The sequence below is a fragment of the Python bivittatus genome, unplaced genomic scaffold, assembly GCF_059951505.1.
Source record: "Python bivittatus isolate LINGU-HERP-01145 unplaced genomic scaffold, Pbiv_v1 ctg000570_np1212, whole genome shotgun sequence".
In the NCBI taxonomy this organism is placed as follows: Eukaryota; Metazoa; Chordata; class Lepidosauria; order Squamata; family Pythonidae; genus Python; species Python bivittatus.
Window position 1 is genome coordinate 7,421,462 of NW_028277097.1, and position 24,252 is coordinate 7,445,713.

Sequence of the window (24,252 nt, forward strand, 5' to 3'; positions counted from 1 at the left end):
TTACAGTTGTCTTGCTGTCTGTCAGATGTCAATTTTGCTGTCCCAAAGTCTTTTCACACTGCATGTTGAGTAATAAACTCTTAGTTTCTACTATTGGAAATGGTTATTCCTAGATATTAATAATTTAATTTTGAATACTGTAGGCTGTCTTTAATAAATTCTGGACTTCTCTCATTATGGTCCCCTGGTGTTGCCCTGGGGATTACTTCGGCATTAAAATCAAATCTGAGTCAATATCATTTGGTTGCAATGATACTGTAGTAGAATTAGGAGCAAGAAAAGGAATCTTCACCAATGAAGTTCTTCATTTAGGTGCTTACTCTCTAGTTGCTCTCCCAGCACATACTAACTGCCCTGCTTCAGACAGCTAAAGACTCTTGGCAACATTCTGTTTCAGTACTGTTAGCATTCAAAAAATTCAGGAAAATTGCTGATTTATTTTCCAGTATCCACTTCATTGATGTTAAATACAGATCAATGAAATTAAGTGTGATGCCCACTTCTGTACCTACAGATGAGGAAGACAGAACAATTGTATTTAAAAGGCTTATATGTCTGCCCAACCCATCATGTGACTGTAGACAGCTAAAAACAACTTCAAACAGCAATAACACAAAATAGTTATAACGACAGTAAGTGCAATGCCATGCTGCTGAGTCTGGCTCAAAATCTTCCATAACATCCTGGCCCAGGGCTTAGAGGAAAAGCCAGTTCTTTTAAGACTTCGTAGAAGGCCAACAGAGTTGGGGCCCTCCTGAGCTCTGAGGGAATGTTCCATAAGGCAAGTGATGTGACAGAGAAGGTATGTCTCCTGGCTCCCATTAGATGATGCTGCCTCATAAAGGAAGACCCAGAACATGCCCTCTCTGTCAAATCCAATGAGATGAGCAGAAATAATTGGGATCCCACAGTAACCTGGACCTGTGCCATGAAGGGCTTTGTAGGTGATAACCAGCATCTAGAATTGCACCAAGTTATTATTAACTGAAACATGTTTAGCCACATACAGTACTTTTTGGAGGGAAAAGCTGCCTTTCTTTAGGCTCACTTTCTCCAAGAAAACTGCAGAAGATACATAGACTGATTATTTTAACAATTTGTATGTCCATCCATCCTGCTACTGTGATTCTGGGCAGCTAACAGTAACAAAAACAATAGCAATCCAAAATAATTGGAAACAATTGCAGTACTATCAATATACAGTGCATCAGAGAGCCAAACAAATCTCTGGTGGTTACCCAGCTTAAAAGCAAGGTCTTTAACATCTTATGGAAGGCCAAATATTTTTGGAGAAAATGCTGTTCCACAGGGCAGGCATCACAAAAGTACACATCTCTCCCGAGTCCTGCAAGATGACACTGCTTAATAGAATGGATCTAGAGCATGCTTGCCCTGTTAGATCTAATGGGACCAGCAGAAACAGAGGCAGTCTCACAAATAACCTGGCCCTGTGCCACATAAGACTTGAGATGGGACCAGCACCTTGCCTTGCAACCAGAAGCTCACCAGGACACAGTGGAATTCACAGAGCAGTGGTGTGACATGTACCTCCATAACAACCAGGGAGCAAACGGAGCCCACTCACACACCTACTCACCACTCATCACAACTTCAGAAACTGGCACTCATTGCCTGGTGCATCTTTATTGGCAGAGGCTTTAGAACTGCTGGAGAGAGAGAGTGCTCTCCGGTTGCAGTTGGAGGGATGAATGGGGATGCTACGTTAGGCTTGCAGACAACTGAGGTGGGGAATGCCTGGGTCCCTTCTGGGTGAGAGGTGGAGTGGGATCAGTGACACTCCTCTCTGCTCTCCCATGTGTGGTGAGTAGGTGTGTGAGTGGGCTCCATTTGCTCCTTGGTTGTTATGGAGGTACACGTCACACCACTGCTCTGAATTCCACTGTGTCCAACAAGAAGGCTGTTGGCAGGCATGGTTAACCTCATGGCAGCAGTAGGACTCAGTTGTTAAGTTCCACTGCCAGCCTATTTCCACTCCCCTTGCCAGTCTTCCTTGGCACCTAGCCACCAGCACATCCTGCTTTGCAGAAGCCAGGTGTATCTCTGTGTCAGCCACTAACTGCTGCTAATGCCACCACTAGATATTTGCACTTTTATTTCAAATTAGCCTTTTTCTTTTTGACTTTACAGTTAAGGTGGAAGGAATGAGGCTGCTTGAGCAATACTTGGTTTTTATCTTTGGGGCTATTTTTTACTAAACATATCTAGGTTCAAGAAATGAAATCAACAGGTGGCAGCCCCAAGCAGACCTTTGGTGACTTCAAAAGCCAAGCAGGAGCCCTGGTTAACAGGTGGATGGGAATGCCAGAACTCTTGGCCAGACAGAAAAGTTGAACAAATCTTAGAAGAAAGCAATGTTACCAGGAGTCTCAAGGGCATCTTTCACTTTTAATGGGAATGCAGCCAAATCTCCAGTGAAGTCTAAACCTTTCACTGTCACGGAATGCAGGGATGATGTCTCATAAGTAGACATTTGTAGAAGTTTAATCTCATCTATCAAATTCCTGTCTTAAAAACATCATTTCGAAAGTTAAATCATTTGGAATGTAATTTGAACTTGATTACCATTTCTCCCTAAACTTAAGAAAACTGCTACCTTGGGAGGAGAGTGGGTGAAGGTTGGGGATAGCAAGGTGGTGTGTGGGGAAGGAACTGTGGGAGAGTGGCGGGGGGGGGGCACTTTGAATCACACTGCAATCCCACACGGCCAAATGGAGCCCAAAGTCTACTCTTTTTGCACTCTTGATTCAGAGAGAAAGAAAGATGCGGAAATATGCAGTTGCACAGCATCCACAGCAAACCACGATTACGCCAAAATAGCAACACATAATGACCCTATCAAATAATTTTATTCTTGTGTCCCAACATCTGAAAGCAAGTAGCATTGCCCTCATCACACATTTTGTCATTTTCCCACACACCCAACCCCCTCCATGGGCTCCTATAGGGTCACATTTTTAAAGAAGAGTAAGAAACACGTTTTAGCACTGCCTACTTGGCTGATGTTGGCTGACTCCCCCAACAAGAAACAAGTGAGTACCTCAATGGGAGATCACCAGAAAATTCCAGGGGTACAGATCAGACTGAGAAGTCAAAAACTTCCAGAAGAAAGTGATAACAAACCACTTCCATTGTGTTGTCAAGAAACTGGATGGATATTTGATAAAATACTATAGACAGAAATCAAATCATTTGAAAAGTAATTTTTTATATGTATATTTTTACTTGTCTGGAAAAGGTACAATACTGTACATCTTTTGCACATTCAAAATATGAGGGAAAGTTTCTTTCTCTTTGTCAAGTATGCAGGTCCCTTATTACTGCATGTTGTCTCCACTTTTAGCATCCAACAGCAAAATTCTTCAGCCAACATAAAAGGCTGTCCTATCTTTTCCTCTTCAGTTTTTCCCCCATTTCCATTAGTTTATGTTCAGATATTGTAATGCCCAGCAAACATGCCTCCTGTTTATTTAGAAGCTGCTCCGAGTGAACTGAAGTGAATTTGGTAGCTAACATGCATTTTAATCTGATAGCGATGTATTTCTTCTGGAAGTTCTGCTCAACTGAGGTCTGTAATCTATCCAATGTACAGAACAGGTGCAATCAGTTCCCTCACCCATAGAGGGAGGCACTTCCATTTGACAGAGGTAATTCAAATTGACTTTTGAATGGTCTTTTGTTTCTGATGTGCAGGGACTGGGCCTGCCTGTAAAACCAAAGTCTTGAAGAGGTTTGTATGATGTTAGATGTGAGTTGAATTTCTGGTTTGTTCTCTCTTCTGTCCGTAGTTCTGGGTAATAGGTGGATTGAACGTAACTCAAATTTTCTATTAGCATTCCCAAAGCAGGTTGTTTGGACCCTTGATGCTTCTCCAGCACGACTAATTGGTCAGGAATTGTATTACTGATTTCTATTATTCCAGGACTCATCTGCATAGGAACAACAACTGAATTAAAAACTGAATTATGTATTTATTTACTTACTAATCATATTTGTATAGCCACCAACCTCACAAAAAAGTGACTCTGGGGGGCATACAACACTCAGTTAAAAAGAAAACCAATAAATACCTATAAAACAGTCATTATTAAAATATAAAAACTATTAAAAAGCACATGGAACAAGAGAGGATGATGCTAACCACAATAAGGGAGCCATTGCAAAATCTCCCAGTCCCCTGGGAGCCCCAGGCCTGATCCCACAGCCAGGTCTTGAGGGACTTGCGGAATGTTGAGAGGGGCGGAGCTAACCTCACTTCCTGGGGCAGAAGATTCCACAAGGCGGGCGCCACGGCAGAGAAGGCCCGCCTCCTGGGACCCGCCAAATGTAATTTTCTGACCGATGGGACCCACAGCATGTCTTCTCTGCCAGACCTGATAGGACGGGAAGATATAATTGGGAAGAGGTAGTCCCTCAAATAACCCGGCCCCATGCCATTAAAAAATACCGGTATACATACAAAAGCAGACAGAACACAGAGTGCAAAACATAAATATTCAAATATAAGATTATGCCCCCCACCCTCCATTCCAGGAAAGGGTGTTGGTCCATTATGACTCTATAAACTCTCATTCCAAAGGGGATAGAATCTGCTTTTTTGATCACGTTTGGGGTCACTAGGGAAGAGGAGAGGATGGTGCATTGCTCAAGTGATGGTCACTCATGAAAAGACAGATGAAGTCCACGAGCCTTTATTCTATGCTCAAATTGGTTAATTCTTTATTAATGATAAATTAATGATAATTCCAGTACATAATAAACAACATCATTTTTGTAGTTCACCACTACAAATCTAAGTAAGGAAGCATGTAGGTATAGCCCTACATATACCAGATTTAGACAGAACATCACCAGTTCCAAATCACTTTCCCTGACATGGCTATTGAAGTAATTATCAGAATTACTTTTAGATCTGTGTATATCAATTAGCTATTCAATAACACAGGCAATGCAGTTTTTGGCAAAAAGAGACCTTTTTATCTGAAGAATGCTCTCAAGAATGAAATACCGAGTACTGTCTCCTCATGGCAACCCTTCTTAGATTACGTGCTTGTGCGGGAAAAAAATGAGGCTTTGATTGTGGGTTTTAATGATTAGATGGTTTGTGCTGATAGAAATAATGTGAATTTGGATTAATTAGTGGTAAGAGATTAATTTTTTCTTAATTTGTATTTATATCTGTATTGGAGATAGTCGGAAGTCACTTTCTGTTTCAATTTTCTATCTGTCTTCACTATTATAGTTTTGTCTTTTTTCTTTTAGCTCTATCTTCTCTCTTTGCTGTACTTTCTGCTTTGCATTTTAATTGTACTTTGAAATACAATATAATAAAGTTCTTATTAAAATAAAAAATAAAATACCGAGTACCCTAGGGAGGTATAAAATAAATAAATAAATAAAACTCTGAATATAAAGTATATAAAGCACTATGGGCCTTACTTTTTTTTCTAATTATTTTAAATCTGTTTTCATATCCTATCTCTAAGATGTTTAGTGCAATGCAGAGATTCCTTTTTGCAAAAGCTATACAAAATGCAGCTGCTTTCTCAACCTAATGTTCCAAGGTGTCAACCAAGTCCACTACTTTGGTAAAAACTAGGAAAGCAGCATTGCACCATCATGAGCCAAGCTCTGCCCCTTACGTACGTCTGTGCAACATCACAACTTCATACAGAAGCGATAGAGCTTGTGCTGCAACAGTGTAATGCTGTTTTGCCCTCCCTCGGCTGCCTTTGCCAATACCTATTAGATACAGAGCGACCTCCATGAATTCCAACTCTCACATCCTGGATGGGAACTCCAGCCATTGCATTATCAGCACATCTGGAGGGCACCAGATTGAGGAAGGTGGATGAATGCAATTTCTTAATGTATAACCTTACCTTCAAAAATGGGGTCACTTTAGGATGGGGTACTGCAGGACACAAACAATTCCTCATGCTGGAAAAGATAGAGATGGGGAAATTAAATAAAAATACCTCGTTTCTTCATGAAGAGGTGGAAAGCTTTTTTAAAAAAATAAAACTCAGTTTAAACTTAGGAACTTAGTTCCCACGTTAAAAAAAAAATCAAGGGCAACTGAACACTTATGCTATCTGTACAATTATACATTTGCCTAATTTAACAAAGGAATTTTACATCTGTTGCTTCTTAATTTATTACTGTATATATTTTTGCTGCTGGGCACTTACCAATTACTTCTCCAGAAACACATGCACATTATCAGCATTAATGGGATAATCACTAGTAGCTGAAGTAGATGGGAAAACCATTCTTCTGCTGGAAAGAAAAGCAGGTACGCATCTATTTAAATGTTTAATTGTAATTATTCAACACAATTCTCATGTAAGACAGACTTTTTAAACACAGTTTTAGGCTAGTTTTAATACCCGAAGATTTTTGAATTAATTTTCAGGAAAACAGAAAATAGATGCTTGCACCCCAAAGAAATATAACATCAGTAAGGGCCTGTTCCTTAATGAAGAATTACGTTTCACTGATAGAGATTGGAAAATGCCAGCAAAGGACTAATTAAAAAAAAAAAAAAACTTGGTTGCTAAAGACCCAGTTTCCTTCCTTCCATCCATCCATCCATCCATCCATCCATCCATCCATCCATCCATCCACTCTCTCTCTCTATATATATATCAATATCTATTTATATCTAGCTAGCTATCATCTCTCTATTATCTGTCTATCTATCTGTCTAACCTATCTATCTCCAGATAGCACACTTACTTTCACAGCTGGCAAATCTTAATCTTTCACGTCTGGCCCAAGTCAAGGCAAAAGCACATTGAGTTTTGACTCACTCTCACTCAGCATTCATGAAGGCTGCACTCCCAACATAAGAAACCCACAAGTGGTACTCCTTGTACTCCAGAAGTCTCTAGATAGCAGCAGCGGCAAGGAGTGCATTGGTACCTGACATCCAATAAGCTGCTAGCCCACATTCCTGGGACAGTTGAATTTGTCCGTGGTTACTTAAGACTTGGGTTACATCACAGTTAGATGTATCTCAGATGTAACCAGTATGACTGGTTACCTTTGAAGAGTCAGGAAACTTGGTTGGTGGATAATGAAAGTATATTCCATTTGTTTTGAATTGCCCCAACAAGCTGATGGAAGGTAACCCTTGCATTAAGATTGCACCAAAAAGAAATCAATTGAAAATATCTTGGAATAATAGCAAACTGGTGACAATTAGGAAAACAGTGAAATAATAATGTAAGATTATCCATACATTTCAGAATGTGGGGTTCAAGGTTTTAAACTTTTAATCTCAGTTTGGGGCCTATCTCAGAAACCGCCTTTGTTGGTGGAAATCTATCTGGATATTAAGTCTGATGGAAGAACTTCTTAAAAATTCATGCTGGCCCAGGCTTCCTCTCATTCCACAAAACTTCCACAAAAGATGCATTTAAATTCACAATACTTTCAGAAAAGGAGTTAGGCCCTACCTCTGCAACCAGCTCTTTTGGACTGCCTTAATAATAATATTACTTACTTTAATTGCTTTATTTTTAGACTATTAGCCATCTCATACCCTTTATAGGTAGAAATGTGAGCTATTATATTAAAAAATGATTAAAAAATAAAATAAAATAAAGGTATGGGTTGAATACACCAATCTCTCAAGCTGCCAAAATTCAGAGAAGTTCAATGTTTATGACAACAGTGAATAAATACAACTCAGCAGGACTTACTATCATCTTTTGTAATCACTTGAGTAAAATTGTCATTGATGATATATTCAGGTTTGACAGTGTAAGCCTGAAGTGCAAACCAGTATGTTGTGCTAGGTTCCAAGTGTCTCACTGTGAATTCAGTTTGGTTTGGTTTTTCAATTTGGTAAGTGCATATCACTTGATTACCTGCATTCAAGAAGAAAGTTTAGGCAGCAAACAAAGTCTTACCTGCCTCCCTCCTTCGAGCATCTCTGCAATAATTTTATTGTAAGAGAAAAGGCTTTCTCATGTCATCCTAGCATCACCTTTACTGCTACTCCACAACTATTCTTATAAACCTCTTTCTGCTTTTCATAATCAAGCATCATCAAGGGTTTTTCAATGTTGTTCTCTTTCATGTAGGTTCATAACATTATTTGATGACTGAGGCCTCAAACGCAGCTTAACAGTCAACAACATGAATATGACCTGATCAGCAAAGGAAGGTTTGCATGTTACAGAAAATCAGGATGTACTAAGGATTCTGGTTGACCCATGAATGAACGGGGGTGCAAATGTACACGTCTCAATCCCTGCTCCTTCCAGTAGTACAGATAAATGGGCGCTGAAACTCCTTTCTGAATTACCCCTTTTCCAACAAGCTAAAGTTAGAAGCTACATTTTGTTCATGATTTCTTAGCCCTGATCTGTTTATGAGAAACAGTGCCTTTGTTCATGCATCAAGCTAAGCCATGATGTTGTTCTGGTTTCAGCCTAGTGTTATGGACCAACCAGGCCATTATCACTTCTTCTTTTTTTTTTTATAAATGTTTTTTTTATTTTTACAACAAACACAAAACATACATGAACAAACAAAAACATAAAAAGGCATAAAAAAAGCATCTTCCATTTTATACCGTGTGTCAACCAGTTACCAACTCGTTGGTGCCCCTTTCATAATCTTAAATTCTCATATCATCTATTCAAAATATACTTGTATACTTATCAATAAACAATTATTAATCATTCATAGCTAATCTATAGAATCATTTATTACAAAAAATTTTAACTTTCAATAGGATTAGTAATACATTTTCATCTATCGATTATATGTGTATATATATAATAGTTAATATCAAATTTCTATTATAAAATTTCCTAATCCATTACATTACTATATTTTCTCATCTAATCATTAATAAAAACAAATCCCGTGCCATATAAAATTACTTATCTTCTTACTCTAATATCAAATCTCAATTTAACTCATCTCTGCACATTCCATAATTTTCAATAACTTCCTCCTGCATAAGTACTTTTTAATTTTTCAAATTCTTAAAAGTTACAGTTCTAACCAGTATCAGTTACAGTATCAGTTACGGTTCTAACCAGGTTACAGTTCTAACCAGATTCTTCACTACATGTTTCAACAAAAATGTCTCTAGTTTAAAATCTATATGTTACTATATTCAACCATGTATAAATTTTAGTCTAATCTCTTAAGACATTTACAATCAAATACAATTTTTAACTATAAATCTCAGATTTATACTTTATTCCAGCGCTTGCATAATTTTGAGTTCACCCTTTTCATTCAATATCCCAAAATATCTAGCTGTTTATTCCTTTTTCTATGTTATTGGATAAGAGAAAGCAATAATAAATGTCCTTTCAAACATTCTGCTTTTTAAAGCTTCTGTCAGTTCCATCATTGTTGTATTCCCCTCGTTTTTTCTTTAAACATCTGAAGTAGTTTCTTTCAATATTGTTTTACTTCTTCTTTTTGTGCATTCTCTTAATACGATTTTCCATTATAATCTTGTATAATCTTTTTCTCACCCTCAGTGCCAAGAACAAGTCTGTCCCTCTTCATTTATCAGTTGATTAACCCTTTTAATTCTCAGTTTATAGGCCTCACAATAATTCTGTTTAATGCTTCTGATTTCTTGTACTATTTCTTCCTTTTCCATTGATCCCGTTTTATGTTTAATTAAGTCCATTTTAGCTTTAATTTCTTTTTTTTTTTTTTTTTGCAGGAATTTCTGCAGCTCTTCTTCCAGTTTTTTATAGTCATCCTCGATAGTTTAAAGATCTTTTTCTGCATTGTGTTTCTCGTATAGTCTATTATCTTGATAAACCTTCATTGAGTCAAAGGATTCTTTATCTTTGTTCTTGCCAAAAATAAGAGAAAAAAAGAAGCAAAAGGAGAAAAAGAAAAGAAAAAAGAAAAAAAAAAGGAGAGGAGGGGAGAGACTAAGTCTCTTTAAAAAAAATCCAACTAGGAGGGGGGAATGGAGAGCAAAGCAGAGCTTCTAGCAGAAAAAAGAGCTACTGCCACTAATCAAGGCTCTTGTGACTAGCTCAAACTTTCCATCTTGATATTTTCAAAATCGCTTTCAACTCCACTTTCTTGTTTATAGTTACGGATGGCACCTGTATAAACATGCACATCCCACTATCTTTTTAGAAAGCACAGAGTCCTTGAGCATGCGTCACAATGAAAGGAAAAAAGCACTATGTCGAGCCTCTAGATGGCAGTGCAACTTTCTTTCATTTACTTTCTCTTAACTCCACTTTCCCCATTTCAAAATCAAAAAGTATAAATTTCTTATAACAATAAAGAAATCTTAGTCAAAAAAAAGGCTTAAAATAAAGAGTTATTGAGTATTAAAAAGAAAAAGCCAATCCAGTTAAAAATATATTTTTTTAAAAGAAAAACATCTTGTCAATTCCACTAAAAAGGGAAAGTTGAAAAGAAATTTTTTTTCCCCCCTTCTTTTTTTATAAGGTTCAATCTCGCCGCTTAATCCACTTTTCTTCACTTTTAAAAATCTCTTTAAGTTACTTAAGGTGTTCTCTCAGAATAGTTGAATAATAAAAGTCCATCTCACCCAGTTGACACCCCTCTCTTCCTTCTTCCTTTGGAGCTGTCCCGGCTTTCGCAGCCATTTTTGGCTGGCTCTCCTCCGCCGGCTTCAAGAGCTTCTCCCGGGATCAATCTGGGACTTGCGGCGTCCCTGAGATCCGCGGGATGCGCCCTTTACGATCGCCATCTCTTCGGGACGGCTTAGGTCCATCGGGATCGTCCAGGGGAGGAGATATCAGCTGCGATCCTGGGAGCCCAGGATCGCCCGCCGTATCGCCGCAACGCCAGCTCCGCCCTCTCCTCCATTATCACTTCTTCAATGGCTTTAAAAACTGGCTTAGCACAATGCCTGAACCGAGCACATTTGCAATCTCCAACTGTAGCCTAATCAGTAGAAGCTAAACAAGGCAACTGCTTATAAACAGGACATCAACTAAGGTAGTTTTAAAAAGAAATGTAAAGTTGAAAATAAAGAAAAGCCTATGTCAGTCAGCTTGAAGAGAAAGACACACCAACCTTCATAAGATGGAGATATTCAGTGAAAACCAAGTGCAGAGTATATAGGACCCATTTCAAAATCAGAGTTTACTTCTGGTTTCTCCACACAGCTTTTCCTCCATTGCAACTCTCTAGAGCAGTGTTCTTCAGCCTTAGCAACTTTAAGATGTGTGGATTTCAACTCCCAGAATTCCCTAGCCAGACATCCACACAACTTAAAGTTGCTGAGGTTGAGAAACACTGCTCTAGACCTTGAGGTCCTGTCAGGAACATTCAATTTCCTATTTATGTTTTTTCTCTTGGATTACCTTCATTTATTTATGAAAAAAAAAGATTTCTGGAATGTGTTTCATCTTCTTCTGTGCTTAGGAGGACACTCTATCAATTCCTAAATAATACTCATATCTCACTTAAAGATACATTATTCTGAATTACCATGACCAATTACCTGCATGTTTAAATAGTTCTAATCCTTTGGTGACACAGCTTTGATTCTTCATTTTCATGTAAAATATGTAACCTCTAATAAAACCAGAGTTGAATTCTTGATCATAACGTTTCCAAGTTACTGTTAATGAATTTGCAGTTACTGTAACTGTTTTAAATGAGAGGTATTGTTTCGGTTCTGGAAAACAGGAAGTTGTCAACATTTACTATGTGTTTGCTGTAGTTCTAATCCTTAAGCTTTACGTTAAATTTCCATTTCCTGTCAGTGCAAGACTGCAGTTGACCATTACAAATCTTGAGGATAAGGATTGAACTAAGCTAACTTTGCTGATTAAGGTCTGCTGATCAGACCCTGCTGATTAGCTACACAACTGTATAGCAGTTATTTCCACCTATCATCTTCCCTATCACATACTGTACATGCATTGTTAATATTAAGTCTCAGGATTTCTCCTAGTTTTTAATCTTCCTTGCTGTTCTGTATCTGGCCACCCTACCTAAGCATGGAGCAGCTGTGCTGAGACTAAAGTTTTGTGATTATGACTTCACTTAAAGTTGGGACCTGGACCATCATGAGAAAAAATATGGGAAGAAATATACAGCTTGATAAAACCTAAAAAAAATCCATGTATTGAGCAGCTTTAATTAACACATTTAATAATTAAAGTTTGTGACATGATTAATGATCATGTAAATGAAACTGTTATGCCAGAATGGTCTGTTAGTTTGCAAACACCACTAACGAAGGAAGTTATGCCAGTACGAACAGGAGGGCATTTCAATCTGGACCCACAACTTTGTGTCAAAAGTATGTCAGTGGCTGGGAGGCCACAATATCTCCCTTCCAAGAGGGGAGTAAACCTGTTATGGCATTCCTCAATCCCTCTAAACAGTTTTGGAGTCAGGGAGCATTTTTATATCTGCCAACCCAGCATGTAGAAAACAGGCAGGAAACACCCTAAATCAGTGTTTTTCAAACTTGGCAACTTTAAGATGTGTGGACTTCAACTTCCAGAATTCCCCAGCCCAATTCCCTATACTGGAGATCTTCGCATGGACAGCTGTGAAGATGGTATGATGTCATGGCATTAATTTTGCAACCAGACAAAACTAACCTGGTTTCTAATACCTCTAACCACTTGGGTAAGCTACAGCTGAAGTTGGGAAGAGAAAGTAACAAGTAACAAGCAATGTCTTTAGACAAGCACCAGGAACAGGATGTTGGAAGTTGTTGTGGAGGGAGGGGGAGACAAACAGATAGTCCTGGATCAACAAAAATCTATCCCACTGAACACAGTGAGAATTAATACAGTGTCGGCTAATACACAAGAAGACATTGTTAGCATTCCACCACCATCCATGATGCAATTCCTTTAAAGAAACCCAAGTAGCAGCCTGGCATTTTGCATCCAACTAGTCCCCTGCTAAGAAGAAGGAGAAACAACAAGACGCTTATCCATTTCATCTTACTCACACCATCTGGACTACTGGGCAGATAGGAACCACTGTAAGCATCTACAATAGCCAGTCGAGATCAACCCTGAAATACATCTTTAAGAATGGTGCACATCTGTCTTGCCATATGCAAAAATAATCTGAGCCGGTACTGAGAACAAGGACCTGAGCAACTGTTCAGCCACCTTTCCCTTTTAAGGGTCTGTGAACAGAATCCTGTGTTAGCTGAAACCCAGGAACTGGGAGGCAGACAAGGGTTCCCACCAGGAGGAAACAGATTACCCACAAGCTCTTCAGAGCTCCATTGCTGCAAAGAGAAAGATTGCATAATAAATTAAATCAGCTGCTGAACACAGACAACAGTAGGACAAAAGCGTGAAGCTAATTCAGGATTGGTGCAGAGGCTATGTGGTATACATGTTCATAACAGATTGCAGTCATAGTCTAATTTAGTTGTTGGATAGACATACAATTTTAGCATAACTTACCCCGTTCTTCAAGGTATTTAACCTTCTTTTCAAGTAAATAACTTTTATCACCTTCCATTCCATACACACTAAAAGTGTATCTTATCCCAGGTTTGAAGGCATCTGAAATACATTTCAAGAAACATTCCAGCAAGAATGAAGAGTTAGGAATATAAAATAAGACTGCATTTACAACATTTAAAAAGCTTTTTATTATGAATTACTGCAATGAACAAGAATGGGAATAGTTAAGATCTCTTTACATTCACAAGTGTGCATTGTATATACAGTATAAAATCCCTGTCCTTTCCCTCTTCAATTCTCCCACATATTTCCAAATTCATTTCCAAATATATATATATATATATACCATGATTCACTGATTTCACTATGCTACTTACACACTCCATTCATACTCATAAACACAATCTAATAGTTGACTGAAAAAGAAGGAACCGTGCCTGCTCCACTGCTGAACATACACAGCATCATTTTATACAGTTTGCACACTGTTTATTTTTAAAAACTTCTTTAGAGTGGTAATGTTCAAATAAATGCCAGTAATGTGAATTTCAAAGGAAAAAAATAACTTTTCATCATTTATCTCTCTTGTAACCATTAAATACATGAAAATTTCCAAAGTGGTCTTCACTCTTTTTTTTTCCCCCCGTGGGATTTCACAATACTTATATTTATTTGATCCCAATTTTTTTTTAAAAATCTAGGTAAAATGCTAAGGATAATGCTATGAAAAGAAGTATTTGCAGTTACTAGTGGAAGCTAGTGATAATGTTAGGGAAAATTGGAAAATGTTAGCTTCTGACACAATTTTTCTTTTCAAATTCATGGGCTGTACCACAAATATAGTTGTCATGAGATGAGAAACTAGACACAAAATGGCTGCCATGAAAGTGTGGTTAATTACAAAAGCTTGAAAGTGACAGAAAGTGATTTCACACTGAAAAGGGAAAACAGTTTTTTTTTCTGTTGACCTTGTGGGGTCTCCATTTAAATTCTTGGGTAGAAGAAGAACCTGTTTCTCCAAAACTTAGTCCTGAGGGGATAGTCTACCTTCCACCCAGGATCTTTTTGGCAACAGAGCCCTTACTGAGGAAAGGAGCATGATGAGACTAGACCACCATCCTACCATCCATTTTTGGAAGGACACTTCCTTCTCCTCCTCATGCAAGACACTACTCTGTGGACTTGAATGTTGGAATGAAGTGGAGAGCTGAACATCCAGGCTGCAGGAAATAGCAACATCCTTGCATATTTCTCAACCTAGCCTTGCAAATATTACATTGCTTTCATTAAACATCTAAACAGGTCAGTCTTGGTTATTACTTGGATAGGAGACCACCAGAAAACCTCACAGTGACTGAGAAGTTGCAAAAATATTCCGGAAGAAAGCAATGGCTAATCATTTCTATATTGCTGCCAAGGAAGTTATACAGGTTTGTCCATAAAGTCACTCAAACTTGATTTAAAGAAGAATTCATTGTTATAGTATCTCTAACGACCAGAAAGCAATGATCTCTTCAGGAATTATTCACTAACAAACTTAAATTCTTCTTACCAGATGTAATGAAAGCATTGGAGTCATTTTGCCCAAACTTCATCCACTGAAAATCACATGGGTGATTTTTGGGCTGGTTGCACCAGTCAACAACATACTGATTGAACTTGCTTTGAGGCTTCCAAGAAATATAAATACTATGTGCTGTATTGTTGATTGTGCTTTCTTCACTATAATGCACGTTACCTTTAAAAAAATGCAACAATTTTTAGGCATCAGCACAGAAATCTTTAAACGTCTTTCATAATATTTATCCATCTCTCACACAGCTTTCTGGAGAGAGGTATACAAGAATGAAAATGTCCTGTTGATCCCCCACCCAAATATTTGTCAACCTTTGGTGAACATGCATTCATGTTCACCATGAAATCAAGGCAATGTTATAGGGACATTAAAAAAAAGTTTGCCAGATATATTGGTACTGTAATTAAGTATAACCAGCAACAAGCCCAAGATGTACATGTAATAAATAAAATAGTAAAATCAGTTGCCTTGTTTTCTGTTGCTGGAGAAAAGACTCTTGGTTTTCACCATGTGTTGTTTCTATTTTTTTTTTAAATAATTCAATCAAACAAACCACATTGTAATTCCCAGTGCTTTTTCATTCAGGGGAAGCTCATACCTATATGCCTGAAAGTACCTCCCATGGAATTAAATGGGATTTATTTTTGAGTAGAGATGGATAAGATTATACTATCAACTCTGTAGCGTAGCCCCTGTAACTTCTCTGATTTTGTGGAAAATGAAGCTGGCAGTTAGCAATACAGAGATTTAAAAGAAAACTTATGGGTACAAATATTTTACATGCATAAAACAACCACTGAGGAAGTTGCTAAACATTTTACACTGCAATGCAGTGTGGAAAAAAAGCATCATGTCCAGAGGGCAGCAGAGTATAAGTTGACATATAAAGGCTGAACTGTGGAGTCCTTGGTGCTCTCTGAGCTTGGTTGTTTGCTTACAGACATTTCATTACCTGACTAGGTAACATCACCAGTGCTGGTGAGTGTGGGGTTTGCTCCCCGTAACCTCACACTCACCAGCACTGATGATGTTACCTAGCTGGGTAATGAAATGTCTGCAAGCAAACAACCAAGCTCAGAGAGCACCAAGGACTCCACAGTTCAACCCTGAGCTACAATATTCTCTTCTGTTGAAAGGCTGAAATCCCAAACATTCAGTCAAACCAAAGATCATAATGCAACAGGAACAGAGTATTGCTAAATAATCATGGAAATTAGCAATGTCTGGGGTTGTAATATTTCACATTACTTCCTGGGATTCAGGAAAGAAGGATTCATTGGAGTAACATGTCTAAATGAACAAACCATTCTCGTAAGTTGCTGGGATGATAATCCCAGAGGGAGAGGATGCAAACATAGTGTTGCTTGCCAAGACAAGGATTTTGTAAGAATGGCTGCCAAGAGAAATTGTTGTGTAGTTCTGTGGCGCAGAAACAGAGTAATTGTGATGCTGCACTGAAGGGTCCTCTAAGTTTTCCCAAAATAGATCATATGTTTTAATGTTTCCGTTAGCACGAAATCCTGGCAATTCCTATGGGCAGAAAACCAAAATTCTCTCAAAATACATTTCTCATCCATGTGCCTTTCTAGAATGGTTTCAATTTATTTCTCATTCCGTGTTTTTAATTAAAGATTTTTTTTAAAAAAGATGATAAAAACTAATACAAACTAATATAAAATAAGAAAAAGAAAGGATCAAAGAGAAAGCTAAAAGTGCAAGAAAGGTAAAAAAAAGTAAAAGAAAAAATAGAAAAAGAAAAAAATACAAAGAAGTAGATTCATATCTTTACAGCAGTTATAAGTACAATTATAAATTTACCTCTTACTCTATGGTTACAATGTAACTCTCTTCTTTTTATAATCTATCCTGTCTAATCATCAAAACCATAAATCATAAGTTCATTTTTCTCTGTTTCACCCCAAAAGTCCATAAGGGCTTTCCAGTCAGCAATAAGCACAGATATTGTCTTTTCTCTGATCAAAGAAGTAAATTGTTTCTCACTACAGATGTTACCAGTTTGTTTACTTTGCGGCAACTGATGATGTCAAATCAAGAACATACAACATAAAGCTATATCTCTTCTACAATAGCTTATAGAAAATAAAGATCCTTGTATTCAAGACTTGGGTCCATGAAGGGAACAGAATTTCATGTTATTCTTTCCTGCAACCCAAACTGACCCTAATTTATTTAGTGTATTTATTGTTGGGGGGGGGGGGGTGTCAGTCAAGTAAGTAGGTGAATTATACAGGGTTCTGGTGAACACTTTCATGACAGAGGAGACTGTCTTCTCATTTGTGCATATATTCTTTCAATAGGAAAGTAAAGACATAACACCCCCATTGCCCTTAATGCTGAGGGATCAATCAGTTAACAATGAAAATGCTGCACTTCAGTTTTGCAGAATGTACTGCATGGTAATTGAAAAAAAAAGAAGCAAAACTTCACAACCAAAGAAAAATAATTAAACAGTGTGCAGTCTGTTGTGCTGTTTATTATAACATCCCACATAATTGTATTTTACAAATATTATTGCTGCCTTATATTTATTTTTGTCAAAAAATGCAAACATATGGATAAAGTATCTACTCTTCTGTGACCGGGAGTGTCTTTACCATTGCTAGGGAATCAGCCTGTAACCAAGGCTGATCCACTCTTTATCTTTCTGAAAAGCATCACATGAAAGCCCTCAATGATCAAATCCAAGATGGGTGGTGGAAGTCAATATTCACAGACCATCTATTGTCCTTTTTTTTGAGTCTTTTATCTTATTGGTTGCCTTCAATTTCTTGTGCTTACCACTCTTATTTTCTTTCTGCACTTAGCACAATGCTGCTCACCTCAAAAAGAAATAGTGCGATGGGTATGTATGTATGTATGTATGTCTCTATACGTCCTATCAAGTTTATACGTGTGGCCAGACTTACCCTCCAGAATACAGTTACATTACGCTGCTCCAAGCCTGGGTTAATAACTCTCCAGATATCAAGCAATCCTGATGGAGCTGAAAATCAAAGCATATAGCACATGCTGTTGTAAGCCGCCTTGATGATCAAACAGAAAGGGTATAAATAATAAACAAGTACGCTGCTGCATTAGTAGGATCTGGAACACCTTCACAAGCCACAGACAGACGCCTTAAGATGGACACCAGCATTTTTTGACCGTGCTTACAATATTTTCATCCTGATAACCATTTATTTGCTACTTTAATTGCCTTTGAGGAAATGGTGATGGCTATCCTTGAGATGAGAAAGGATATAAATGCTCAAAGACACTATTAATGCTGTAGGTATCAGACTGGGTGCAGCTAAGAACAGAATCTCTCATTTGCAAGTAAGAAAGTAAGTTTTATTTATAATCAAGGATCAGCTATCTATTCACATCAGAGAGAGAGAGAGAGAGAGAGATCAAATTCTCAAGCAATAGATTAAACACAACCATCCTCAACCTAATCCTAATGGATTTAGGATTAACCATAAAAAGGTTATATTAAAAGAAAATTTTAAAAACTGAATAGCAATGACTGTAGAGCAAACTGTGCAACCCTTCTGGAGATTACAGGAGACAAATGAGCAAGTAAAAGAGACATAATGAAGTCTAGACATCAGGCTGTGTAAAATGGACAGCACGGTGATACCTTTGTTGCTATTGTCCCCACCAGATGGTGACTTATGTATTCTTGCACTGCAGTATTATCTCCCTTTCATTAACATGGAAGGCAGAGTACTACATCTGGTCAAGGAGAAGAGTCTCCGATGAGACAAGCATGAGATGTTATCTAAGTATCTCAGCTAGAAATTTGTGGGAAGTCACTAGATACACCAATAATTGATTTACTAAAAGCTCTTAAGATTCTTCAGGACAAACCAAAATCCCTCTCAATTCACTCTTGCCAGGCCAATTTAAATGTGATTGAATTTCCAGAAGAAGTTGAGAAAGGTTAGCTGGGTAGCTCTTATGGCAGCTCTAATACAGAAAACCCTGGCTTTTCTGGAGATAATTAGGTTAAGAACTTAATAACATAAGCAGTGCCCTGGTGGATCAGGCCTCTGGCCCATCTATTCCAGCAATCTGTTCTCACAATGACCAATCAGCTGCACAAGAAAGCCCACCAGTCTTTCAGCAGATGGCCTTCAGAAGCAGTCATGCTGCCAGGAGGCCAGTGACCATTGATCCCCATGACTTCCATAGATTGTTCCGACCCCTTTTTGAAGCCAGCCAAGCTGGTAGCCAGCACCACATCTTGTGGTGGAAAACTGCTAAGTTTGATTATGCATTGTGTACAAAAATATTTCCTTTTGTCTGCACTGATTCTTCCAGGATTCAGTTTCATTGGGTTACCTCTGGTTCTAGTATGTTGGGAAGGGGAGAATAGTTTCTTTGTCCACTTTAACCATGCACCATGCATAATTCTGTACACCTCAGTCATGTCCCTTCTCATTCACCTCTTTTCCAGTCTAAAAAGCTCTAAATGTCACCACCTTTCTTCATAGGGAATCTGCACCAGCCCCTTGATCATCTTAGTTCACCTCCTCTGAATCTTCTCTAGTTCCACTATATCCTTTCTGAGGTATGGCAACCAGAACTGCACACGATATTCCAGATGCAGTTGCACCATGGATTTATAAAAGAGCATTATGATATTGGCATCTCTATTTTCAATACTGTAGTGAATATTGAGAGAGCTCATATAATTGCAATTTTTCCTTTTCATACATCTGATTTGTTTGAGCCATTCACTGACTGAAAGGTTCTTTAGATTTGCCAGGAGGAATGAAATTTTACAGAAAACGTGATCTGCTAAAATAATTGAACAGGGACATATAATGTCTTTTTATTTTCCCCAGATTACACAAAGTAAATTCAACAACAGAGAAAAATGTTCAGAATGTCCAAAAATATTGGCCGAGAAAAGAATCTTAAACATTTAATCAATTTTGTCATTTTTGTTTTGAAATGATCAAATGGCACACAGAAATGATTTCATACCCAATTGCAAGTAGTATCCTACATCTTTCAACCCCTGTTGAAGGTAGAAGTCTAAGTCCTGTTCTGTATTATACTGACTTGTATCCAGGGCTGTTGAAGTTCTTTATCTCTGGTTCTCAAGTATACATTTGTTTGTTAATCTCTATGAGCATTATGGACATTTTGAAAATGGTTTGGAAGAACTGCTTTGGACCTCAGGTAAGCACAACACCTCTTTGTTATTCATTACAGTAGATCCCGGGAGTGTCCATGGGAGGAGGTGATCAAGAATGCAGTCATGACTATGTGACTGAAACTCCACCCCATTTTACATGCATTGTGCTTAATTCTTCTCTAAAAGGCCCTTTATGAAAGATTCATATATTTTAAAAGGTTAATCAGGATAAATTCCTTCTACTATCCCTTCCCACAGGCTTGTGTAATATCAACAATAATAATCACCTGATTAGGTTATTCATTTGTGTATAGGAGTTGCAGAAATACCTTGCATAAAATCTGACCGTTGCTCATCAGGAAGGTTGATGTCAGTAGTAATTTTAAATGTGCAAGGCATCTTTGTTTTTAACACACAGATTTTATAAGCTGATGGTTGAAGAAGTAATATTAGATGCAGAAGGATGCTTTTTAATGTATGCTAGATTGGGTGGCCAGTGTCTAGAATTCCTGAATTTATGTAGTCCAGCTTGAGATTCTCCAGAACAAACACATGATTATTTTCACCTGCTTACCATATAATAGTTGAAAGTGACTTGAATGAAATATTAGACCTTTTTTAAAGATCATAACACTCCACCACTCAGATTTGTAATATTTTGCAAGATTACATGTCTGAATTTAATTGAGTGGATATACAGCATTCTAACAAGGATAAACTTACTTTTCTTCTGAATACAGAAGAAAAATGGTTTTGATTAAATTATTTCCTGATTATCTATGCCTTCCTCAATATTTAAACTTAGTGCTCACCAAATGCATTGGCCTGCACTCTTTCATCTCTTAGCTATGCTAACAGGAGATAATGGAAATTGTAGCCCAAGTACTTGGATGGCACCAGATAAGGAAGATTACAGAATTCTAGGCTCCATTTCCCTTAAACTTCTTTTCCACAACAGAATGCTCACCAGATTCAAGAGTCTTGGCATGTATATTCTGGCTCCATTCACTCCACTTCCAGAAGGGACTGACAGCTGTAGCACAGCGTATTTTTAATGTATAGCTTGTGTAAGGCTGCAAATCACCCAGTTTTATGTGGGGATGGAAGTCTGGACTGGACTGCACTGTGATATTGTACTGCAAAACATAAAGAGTAAATCTGTTAAGAGGCCAAGTACTGTCTTTCCCTGGATAAATATTTTTTCTGAAATATAACTGCACATTTCATACCTACAGCAGATGGCAGTATCTAACCAACTTTGATCCCAAAAAAGCTAATCAGGGTCAGACCTGGTTAGTACTTGGACTGGAGTCCACCAGAAAATCCAGATCTATAGGCTGGACTGGAAAAGTTAAACAATAACAACAATCTTGGAAGGCAGCAATGGCAAACTATATCTATACTGCTTCCAAGAAACCTACACAGACATATCCATGAAGCCACCAAGAGTTGAATTCGATTTGAAGGAAAGGTTACCATTTTAATTATTTTAATTACTTTTTTGATTCCTATCCACCTTTCCAATCAAACTCACAAAAAGATGGAAAACCATAAGACATAATTAAAATATAAAAATGAGTATTACCATCTTCATAAAACAATGCAAGCCTGGTTGGAGAAAGAAGTCTCGGTTCCTTTTCTAAGGTGGAAGAGAGTTGGACTCAAATGCAGCTCCCATCTGTTTTCCCCTGATGGCTACCATTTCCCCAGTAGGATTCCCCTTAGTGCAGGACTAGAGGCTGGGATTGCATTGCAGAAAGGAAGTGGTAGAAGAAAAAATGAGAAATGCCAACCAATGGTCTCTAGGAACAGCAATTGCTGTTTTAACCATCATGAGTAAAATTAGTGCTCTTCCCATTTCTCTCCAAGACCCTATTTCCCTGAAAGGATCCCAATATTTGTCCAAAGGATTCCTCTCATTCTTTGGAATAGATTTGGGGGACCTGCAGACAAGGTAACATTCAATCCACCAGCAATTTCTGGGTCACTAAGAGGACACCACTGGATATAACCCACTACTTGGTAGTTTCATAAAGCCTAATGCATTTAACTGTTCATGGCAGGATGATCGTGCCATGATTGAGATGGGGTTGTAGTTTGCCTCATGGTTAGAGTTTTGTCTGTTTGGCAACTGCATGACAAGTGTCACATAGATAGCTAGAAAGTTCTTGAATTAATTAAGACACTTGTAAGCAACCACCTCTTTTAGCAACCACAAGGACACATTTTATTGTTATTATATGGTTCCAGTATGGGAAGACATTTTATTTTCCTTTGGATGAGATCCACTTTCACTTGCATTGCCCTACTCCAGTTTAAAAAGACCTTTAATTTTCTTCTGAGCAAGGCAAACACACAAACACATCATATTATTTCCATAAAACAAAATATTTGATTTCCTTTTAACTGTGATTCTAGGCCCTGAAATGTGACTGTAGACTCCTCATTAATCTTTGAACTGAACCTCATCCTTCCTAGCTATGAAATTGTTTATTTTTCTGCTTTACAGTAAAAACAGTTAGAACTATTGTCAACCCTATTATTGCAGGTTTTTAGGCACTTAAAATTTATTGGAACTGGTGGGTACATCAAAATACACGTAAACAACTAAATGTCCTTCTTGAGAACAATGAGCTTTTTGTTTCAATCTGGATGGATCTCAGGTTATTGAGCTGCAGATATTGCTGATTCAGAAGGAAGGTTATGCTGGAATTATGGGTTATGGTTGATCTCCTGGGTAGCTCAATATTCAACAATGTACTTGGTTTGGACTAAACCTGATGAAGAGGGGAGAGAGTTTTTGTTACCTTATTTAGATATGGATGCTTCTCACCTGCTTATTCCCACCAGCATATGCGGCATTGATCTGGCATAACAACAGTGGGTTTCCCCTTATTGGCTTTACACGCCAAGATAACTGGATGAAAGTATCATTTTGATCATCCACTGATAGATTACTGGGAACCACAGGATGAACTGGTTGAAAACAGAAGAAGAATGAAGGAACATGAGGATTCTGAAAAAAAGTAAATCAATACCTTGGGCCGTAAAAGCAGCAAAAAAACCCCCTCTGAAATAGTTTTATCATCCCTGGACTTCCCTTCTCAGTGATGGCACTCAAAAAGATCTTCAGGCATAAAAATTATGGCAACTATATACCAGGCGTTGTCTTTTTCTACTTTTTCCACTTCAGCTTATTTTGCTTTTGCTCCAGAGTTGTTTTCTCTTCCCTTTCATTCCCATCAGAGAAGGGTGCCCAATTTCCCCACACAATGTCTGCATTTCCCAGAGACACAGGAAAAGGAGGACACAAAAAAGGTCTCCTCCTCCTCCTGAAGAAATAAGGAAGGCAATCATAGTTTCCCTAGCATGCTGGAGCTCAGGGGCATGGGTCAAATCTCAGTCAAACAAATCCAACCTGCCATTCTATATTGTAATTTTTGTGACTTGACCCTTCCATGTGACAAATCATCATGAAGAGTGAAAGGCAACAGGAACAAATCCTACTTTTGCTGTAATTATAACAGGATAAAGGAATCCCAAAAGCTGGATCAACAGCAGCCTAAAGTAAATCTGGGAAAGAAAAGCAACAGGAGCACCCCAACAAACTAGAAACTCTAATGACCTAATTGCTTAAATCATCCAGTGGCATCTGTAGGGGCCAGGGTCAAAACAGACAAGACACTGCATACCGCACAATGCAAGCCCCACCCCGTCTGTACATGTTGCGTGTAAAAAAGGGGCAGGGCTTGCATCACAACACCATGCCTGCCTGTTTTGACCCTCACTCCGCTTTCTGGAAAACACTGAGGTATGTTGCACATACAACTAACAGACTTAACACAGAGGTCATCAGGAGAATGGGCTAGATGACATGTTTCTCTACCAGGTTCTCATTTGTTCTATCTTTCTCAATGGCAGAGAGATGGTCAGTCTTCATTTATCACTGAGGAAATAGGACAGGAGAAGAAGAGCTGATTGTTGCAATTTCAACCTGTCTGGAACTTCATTTGTGGGAACAGCCAATTCTATTAGCAAGAACCAACTATTATATTAAGTTTTGTTTGACATTTTAATCCAGTCGCAGT

General features: G+C 38.1%; 1 protein-coding gene across 3 annotated transcripts in view; it reads right to left on the reverse strand.

The window, feature by feature from the left end:
* Positions 1-2,884: 2,884 nt before the first annotated feature.
* The window catches only part of OSMR (oncostatin M receptor), a 41,224-nt gene continuing 19,856 nt past the window's right edge, over positions 2,885-24,252 (reverse strand). Inside the window, exons 9-20 of one of the 3 annotated variants that reach the window (XM_088152769.1) lie at positions 22,998-23,140; positions 21,132-21,300; positions 17,946-18,022; positions 16,323-16,548; positions 14,995-15,180; positions 13,440-13,541; positions 11,498-11,674; positions 7,725-7,892; positions 6,210-6,297; positions 5,901-5,958; positions 4,269-4,391; positions 2,885-3,947 (exon numbers count right to left, since the gene is read on the reverse strand). In XM_088152769.1, coding sequence (XP_088008895.1) covers positions 3,540-3,947; positions 4,269-4,391; positions 5,901-5,958; positions 6,210-6,297; positions 7,725-7,892; positions 11,498-11,674; positions 13,440-13,541; positions 14,995-15,180; positions 16,323-16,548; positions 17,946-18,022; positions 21,132-21,300; positions 22,998-23,140 — 1,925 coding nt within the window. In that variant the 3' untranslated portion in view covers positions 2,885-3,539. The remainder of the gene's footprint in view (positions 3,948-4,268; positions 4,392-5,900; positions 5,959-6,209; positions 6,298-7,724; positions 7,893-11,497; positions 11,675-13,439; positions 13,542-14,994; positions 15,181-16,322; positions 16,549-17,945; positions 18,023-21,131; positions 21,301-22,997; positions 23,141-24,252) is intronic. The other 2 variants (XM_088152770.1, XM_025170762.2) reach the window with 2 other exon arrangements.